The sequence below is a fragment of the Etheostoma spectabile genome, chromosome 3 (genome assembly GCF_008692095.1).
Source record: "Etheostoma spectabile isolate EspeVRDwgs_2016 chromosome 3, UIUC_Espe_1.0, whole genome shotgun sequence".
NCBI classification, from domain to species: Eukaryota; Metazoa; Chordata; class Actinopteri; order Perciformes; family Percidae; genus Etheostoma; species Etheostoma spectabile.
The window spans coordinates 13,454,760-13,462,884 of NC_045735.1; the positions used below are offsets into that span (position 1 = coordinate 13,454,760).

Below are 8,125 nucleotides of genomic sequence, written 5' to 3' on the forward strand. Positions count from 1 at the left end.
GTGTGTGTGTGTGTGTGTGTGTGTGTGTGAGAGAATACACTGTTGTCAGTACATGGTGTATGTTAATCGCAAACTAGTGCGTTTTTGTTAAGAAAATGCTGTTTCGGCAGAAGTTTTGCGGTCACAGATTTCCCCAAAGAGACTGGTGCAGGTCGCTGAGGCTATGAAGACTAATTAGAATAGAGGAGGAAGGTTTAAAATAAGCAGCTCAGTGGCACAGATACTGTTCAAACAGCTGCAGACACACACACTGTATAATAACTGGATTCAGACAGCTGAAAAATGCACACAGGATTCACACTTTTTCTGTCTTTATGTTTCCCTCTGTTTCCTTTTTTTGCAAAGAAACACACACACCACAAGCTCTCAGATGGAGATTTGGCAGGGATGCTTGTTTCAGGTGTATTTCTAATTTCCTTCTAAAATGTCAAATTGATTTCTCGCATTTATTTCTGGCATCACACACCAACACATGCAGCAATGGATAAGATAAGAGAACTTCATTTATCCTGAGGGAAATTGTGCAGCATTTTTGGTACAAAGAAGGAAAGAAGGCAAACGTATAGTGTACAACTATTAAATATCAATAAAGGTGCAAATATAAAAATATCCATAAATTGGGTTTGTACCTTCGGGACAATAGCACCTTGGGCCGGCCAGGCTGCTGAAGCATGTGGCTCCATTTTTGCAAGGCTGAGAAAGGCAGTGGTCAACCAGCAACTGGCAGTGCTCCCCTTCATAACCTGGGAAACACAATCTATAATCAAACTACTTGAATCATTTCATTAGATTTGATCAAATGCAGCTAAAAGTGATCTAGTTAAGCTACAGATGCAGTGCAATTAAAGCCAACTTCCATTACACAGGTACATAGGGACTATAATTTAAAAGTTAGAATTCTGTTTTATGAGTTATGAGAAAACTTTGATTTATTACTTGAATATAATGTTTGCATGTTGTCTATAGGATAGATACTTGTGAATCCCAGGAAGAGTATAGCAACAGCTATGGTAGTAGTTAATGGGCATCCTAATATAGAAATACAAAATTATGTAAATAAGCCATTAATTTACACAAAATTTGGCCACATTGACTGACTATTGTCTGCCTGCATCTTTTTTCCTGTTTAGATATTCTCATCAGCTGCTAACCCAGGGCTTTTTAGCACAGTTCCCTAATGGGCAGTGACATGACATCAGTGGTCACCTCCGATATTTAGCTTCCTACAGCTTCAAGTCCATGTCCTAAAATAAATCTGACAAGGTCAAAATGGTCTCTGCTCCTGCGCTCTTATTAACAAATTTGGTAAAACAAAGAGAAATGGTTACATATGCACAACTGTAAAACTCTTACACACACACACACACACACACACACACACACACACACACACACACACCTGGTGGGCAGGTGCATGTAAAGTTGCGTCCTTCATCCCCCTGTCTAACGTCGTGGCATGTGCCGTTGTTGCACAAGGTCGGCGGTGGCAGGCATCAAATTCCTCACAGAAGATTCCAGTGTAGCCGTCTTCACATTCACAGAAGAAAGTGCTCTGCAAAACACACACACACATACACACGCACCACGCACACACACACACACACACACACACACACACACACACACACATTTCACGTGTCAAATCGATGAGCCTTGAAGGTGAAACAATGGGAGAAAGCGCTGCAAGGAAGAAAAACTTGTGTAACAGAAATAATGAGATTGCAGATTGTAAAATAATTCAGTAACATAACAATGTAAAAACAAGCGGTTTGATTGTCTCAAACAGCGAAGGGAGACATAATGAGAAACTGAGTTTAAAGAGAGAAACCATGAAATGGTCTCTGCTACAGCTCCCTCTCTCCCCTATTGTTAAATCATCATGTGTTTGGATAAAGAGGGTACTGACGGACCTCAGGTGGTTCCTTCTACTTCTCCTGCAGCAGGTTTTTCCCCTCTGTCTTCAAGGTCCCTAGGGTCTAGGGGCTGCCAAACCAGACCCTAGACCCGTATGCATTTTTGACTATCAATTAATGAATGAAACTGTATATCCCCACTACTAAAAAATAGATCATCTTGCACTGCTGTAACATTTGACTTTGCATCGAGTGCAATGAGAAGATTGCAGTGAGAAGTTTTTTTGTTCTGCTATCCTTCTGTGAATAATGATCAAAAGGCGCTTGCATCACTGGATGCAGCGCTGCAGATGCAGTAATAATGTTTGGTTATAATAATATGGAAACTTAGATTTTGCTTATTTTGCAGTAGCACTATTGTTGTGTATATGTATGTTACTGAGGTGTGGGGTGGGTTGTTGCTGAAACCTTAATTATACAAAAAGAAACATGACTGAATGTAGAAGAATAAAGATGCTACACACTAATTACTGCAAATAACTGGATGCTTCAGTTTTAATTTAGATGCGTTGCCAATACCAAATTTCTATTCCAGGACTCATGGCCTCTATGCTATTTCTTTTTAGAGTATATATAATAATACAGCAGGATTTTTCTCCTGAGCTTTCCAGCTTCATTCACACTAAAGCTCAAATGGTGTCTTGATAAGATTAAACATTACTTCTCACCTCAGAGGGCTGTGTGATACATTTGCCTTTCCCGGAGCACTGAGGGTCACTGAAGCCGCTCCCCGGCTCCACACAGCTGCTGGCTTTCAATGTCAAGTTGAGACGCAGGGTGACATCTGGGGATGTGGGGGCGCCCACGCGCAACACACCTATCACAGAAGGCAGGGCAAGAAACGCTTAAAATTCCATGCTTTTCTAAAATTAATTCCCAAATTAAAAGTGGTACAGCTCCCATTATACTTTGGCCCTCTGGGGTGCGAATGATATCATTGGAAAGGTAACACTCTAAAGTTTCTGTTACTAGTTTCAGGGTGATTCTCGGCCTTACTGACACAGAGTTCAAGAGGCTAAAATGGAGTTTCCTTTTTTTGCATCTGTAATCATGTATATGTAAAAATAATACTGTCTGTAAACACATAAAAAAACCAGAAGCCAAAAGACTCAAAAGTGGATTTTTTTCTACAGATATGTCTGTGCGTTTTTGTTACTTCCATGTGAAAAGTGCAAAGAAAAAAGCCAAAAAAGTTAATAATACAAAACTTCTCAAATACACAAACACACCTGCAGCAATCACACACGTACTTGAAATACTATATACATACACATGTAGAAATGAGTAATTATAAATTGATCAGGTTGTGCTATTGATTATAAGAGGCCCTGGTTTTGCTTTGACACAGCTACAGTCATCACAGGGTTAAGATTACAATGACTGGTCTACTGATTCATCTTCTTATTGGCTAAAAAGGTAGGAGGGTTTCGTAACATGGAAATTTAACAGGTCCGAGCAAAGGGCAATCTCCCGCACGTGGGTCTGACAAAGCTTCAGAGATATGATTTGTTTTTACGAAGGCTCTCCCTGGCTCCCGTAAACGGATTAGCGCATATGAGGTCTCATTGGAATCCTTAGAGTCTTGACAACGATTGAAAGTCTTTCATGTCCCTCTCACAATGAGTTGCCATATGTTCCTCTGACTTTTCATGTAGCGTCATCATCACGTTTGAATTTGTCGATTACTTTGATCAAAAAGGACATTCCCATCAGCCTCAGCTGTACTTTGTGTTGAGTGCTAATTAGAGAATGTTTGTATGCTATACTAAGATTCTGAACATGGTAAACATTATACCTACTAAATATCAGTATTGTGGTGGAATTTCCAAAAACACCATGTTGTGTATGATGAGACAAAGGAAAGGATTAGATAACATCAGGCCGTTCATAGGTCACAGGTCAGGGGGATGAGAATATTCGGCCAGACTATAATAACCAAACCTGTTCATGTATGAATATACTGTATGTTTGTGTCTCTATAGATTCAGAGACTCTAGGCAGCTGCATGATAAGATAATGCTTTGTCCCAGGACTGTCTCCTTTTGTAGACTGGTGTAAACAGGGTACAGGGGACAACACACTTTAGCATACATCCCAGAGATCATCCCAACTGGGTTTGAGGTAAGCATCTTTTGTTTTGGCGCCATCAATATCCTGGCATAATACAAACTAGACATATTGTGCGAGAGAGATATGCATCTGGGAAAAGGCACAGACCCTCGGAGTTGGAGACGGCACTGCGCGATGACACATCGTGGTTACACTGTACTGTCTGCATTAATCTCTCCTCGATGCTCTCCTCAAATGCTTATGTATAAGCCGTCAAAGTCTCTTGAACCTTCACTTATCCAGAAGTCAAGCTTCTCCTGAGTTTTTCCATAACAAGTATGTTAGCATTGCACTGTGAGCATTTTGGCATTTGGTCAGCCTATATGTGGGTACAGCCTCATGTAAACCATCTAGCATGGCTGCAGACTTTTAGGCTTGTTAACAACTGTTTAGGACAGATTTTAAATGACTCCTTGCCTGTAAAATACACCTTTCTGCCAAAAAACAATTAACCCCTATGTGGGTAAAAAATTTCAGAAAAGAACTGATGCAGGCAGCTTTTCATTGTGACCAAAATAGAGTCTGTGCCTCTCCATCTTCTCTCTCCGGGTCGAGAAGTTCAGAACATCTCTTATTATATCTTCAATCAAAGCTGACAGCTACATGGGCACTTGGATAAAAATAGCCTCATAGTGAATATTAACTGCCAATTTTTTAGAGCCTGATCTGAACCAATGAGCTGCTAGCACACCAATGACATGACTCTGACAATGCAATCTCCTCAGCCAATAAGAGGGCCGACAAAACAACCCGTGCTTCTCTGTCATCCCTGACCAAATAGTCGTCAGTCCAACGACGTCATATTTTGGACCTGCAGAGTCACCAGTCAAAACGTGAAAGCACATTGAAAACATTCAGACACAGTGACATGTGAAGAAGGAAATGCAATGTCAACGCTCCGCCCTCCTAAATGATGCTTTGCATGCATCTTCCTCCTTCAGTTTGACCTTCATTCTTCCCTTCGTCCGCAACCTTTGTATTTTTTCTTTAATCCCCGTTTGCTTGCAATCTCTTCTTTCCCTGATTATATGACTCTTATTCTATACCACCCTCCATTATCCTTCCACCCCTCTGATTTAGCTTCACAATGTTCTCTCTCTCTCTTTCTCTCTCGCTCTCTTTCTCTCTCTCACTCTCTCTCTCTCTGGCGTTGCAGAGGCTGTGTTGTCACAGAGTTAGAAGACATGTCAAGGTCAGAAGATAGGCAGCGCAGTGAAACAGCATCAGGTACGTTGATCACACACAGAGGTCAACCAGCCTTTCAGTCAAAGAGTGAGACTTCAATTACCCCCTCCACCGCCCGCTGTAGGTCACACCACGTTTTGCCACAATTCTATGACTACTCTTTCACAAAAACTGAATGTGTGTGTGTGTGTGTGTGTGTGTGTGTGTGTGTGTGTGTGTGTGTGTGTGTGTGTGTGTGTGTGTGTGTGTGTGTGTGCGTGCGTGTATTGTAGCTCAGTATTAAAATACAGATGGAATATCAGCATAAATATCTGTTGTTGTTTTAATAAGCAAACACAATATTCTGACTCATATGCAATATGTGATTCTCCCAATGTCATGTCAGGAATAAATACTGTAAATACAATTCATTTAAATTCATACATCCTCAGATGTTTTTGGCTCAGTTGTAAATGAGCTATTTGGAGGTATTTCATTTTTTCCTCTGTTTAGCTTCTCTATGGTTGTTGGATTATACAAATGCAATGATAAAACAGAGATTATTAAAGTAGAATTAATGATTCATTGTAGGTAATAAGATTTGGAATTTTATTTTAGCTATTGCATCCACAGTGGGCGGCTGTGGCTCAGTGGTAGAGTGGTTGCCTGCCAATTGGAAGGTTGGTGGTTCGATCCCTTGCCCTGCAATCCCATGTCGAAGTGTCCTTGGGCAAGACACTGGACCCTGAGTTGCCCCCGGTGCTGCGCATCGGTATGTGTATGAGTGTATATCTGATGAGCAGATGGCACCTTGTACGGCAGCCTCGGCCACAGTGTGTAAATGGTGAATGTATGATGTATGATGTGAAAGCGCTTTGAGTAGCCGTTAAGACTAGAAAAGCGCTATTTAAATACAGCACATTTACTTTTATAAATCCTTTAGCCTCTCACCCATTTATTTACAATGTGAATAGATAGAGTTGTTAATAGACTGTTTCATATGTTTGAATACACAACATCTTACTGAGGAAGTAGTTCTGTCCCAGGGGCAGTAAGTGATCTGGCACCACCAGTCCATCAGGGGCCTGCAGGAACCACATCGTGGTGCCGTTCAAAATGGAGGAACGAAGGAAACCTTCTTCATTCACACGCCACAGCACTGGAGCTCCACTGGTGTTCACCACCACCCTAGTTGGAGTGACAAAGCAATAAAGGAAAGAATGGGGGATGAGGACGTAAATGGGGAAGGAGAATCAGAAAGAGAATATCACTATTGTGGGCTTTCTCTGCAGTTTGAACCAAACCATACATTTATAATGATTGTTATGATCCCTTTTTAAGTGGTGACAGTTCCCAGCTGCTTTTTCAGCTTCTGTACTGCAGATTTGTAATATTCACAGTTTAAATAATGCATTGTAACAGAAGAAATATGTTGAATTGAAAAATACTAGAAACACAGTCCACAAACTGCAACATTATTAGTTCTGTAAATCTAGTATAGATAGATAAACTGATACTCTATGTGAACTTCTATACTTCTTCTAATCCTTCCTTCAGTCAAAATAAGAAGCTTAATAAAATATCACCCTCCATTCTACACTCATGTTGGTCAGCAGCATCACAGCAAGCTTACAGTCAGTGTCTTACTGTTGGACACTTTGTCCTGTGTTTGAACACAGGGCTGATAAATGATGAAAGGACAATCCTACTGTTACTCCAACCTGGTTCCATGGTCTGGTGAGTAATGGCTGCCAGTGGTTTGACACTTTGGATCACTGTGACCGTCATGAACATGAGTCACATGAGAAATACAGCCGGTGTGGTTGGAGGCTATCATTCATCAGGACCTCAGACAATTTGTACAAAATAGTAAAAACCAAGACTGTTCAAAATGGAGAAAGAAAAATAGAAAAGAGGGAGTGCATACAAAGTGCGGATGGGAACTTTGATACGCGATTAATTTTGTATTGATATTAAAGATTACAAAATTGACGTTCAATTTTAATACTGCTGCAAGGTAATGTCCTTAAGTTTGGTCTTTCCTCCACAAACTGCCATTAAGAAGTGATCAGACATGTAAAAATCAATTTACTAACCACTAGAGGATCTCTTTCTGTTTTGACCACTACATGAGCTTTCTTCTAGCACCAACCAGGTTGTCAAAGGTATGATTAAGGGTATTTACTTAAAAATATTCTGATATAACACCTCCAGTGTGGCTAATACTGGAGACATCTAAGTAAAGAAACAAAGCTTACTACAACTATGTCATCCCAACAGCCCAAATGGTTCTGTCTGTCTCTATCTGGATGCCTTATGTGGTTCAGAGGTTTGCGGAACCAAAAGGATAATCTTAACTGTGTCTGTAAACATATGAACAGAGCACACAGTCTCCTGCTGGGCAGAGTGATGAGAACAATGCAGGCCATGCTTCCTGCCAGAGACAATGAGCTCCAACAGCTGCCAGCCTGCTGAGGAGACAGCAAACACCAGAACCCAGCTGAGTTATGAAAGAGAGACAGTTGGACGAGTGAGAGACATTTCAATAAGGCTCCACTCCTCGCTGATTAAATGCTTCTAAACAGCCTTCTAACCTCACTCGCACATCTGAAATAATCATTCTCATATTAAACAACATCTAAAATCAATTACCTTTACAGTACTTTTCAAAGAGCTGCAGCTGAAAATGCTTGACACTGACAAAGACAATTAAAAATAGCCAATGCTTTATGTGTGTTAAACAATTAAACATGTTTAGTACACTAAAGTATTTTGGATGGTTGGCATCACACACATAGAAATACAATAAAATTCAGTTCAATACAATTTTATTTATATTGTAAAATCACACCAGGAGTTATCTCACTTTACAGCTAAGGTTGCTATATACCACACTCAAACTTTCAGAAGAGGTTTGAAAATTCAAAATTCAGGATACA

The 8,125-nt window shown here is 40.4% G+C and overlaps 1 protein-coding gene across 1 annotated transcript in view; it reads right to left on the reverse strand.

Moving 5' to 3' along the window:
* dner (delta/notch-like EGF repeat containing) overlaps nucleotides 1-8,125 on the reverse strand; it is a 52,149-nt gene that overhangs the window by 11,354 nt on the left and 32,670 nt on the right. Inside the window, 5 exon segments of the mRNA XM_032510016.1 lie at nucleotides 630-743; nucleotides 1,400-1,471; nucleotides 1,474-1,552; nucleotides 2,582-2,730; nucleotides 6,211-6,374. Of these exon segments, the coding sequence (XP_032365907.1) occupies nucleotides 630-743; nucleotides 1,400-1,471; nucleotides 1,474-1,552; nucleotides 2,582-2,730; nucleotides 6,211-6,374 (578 nt within the window).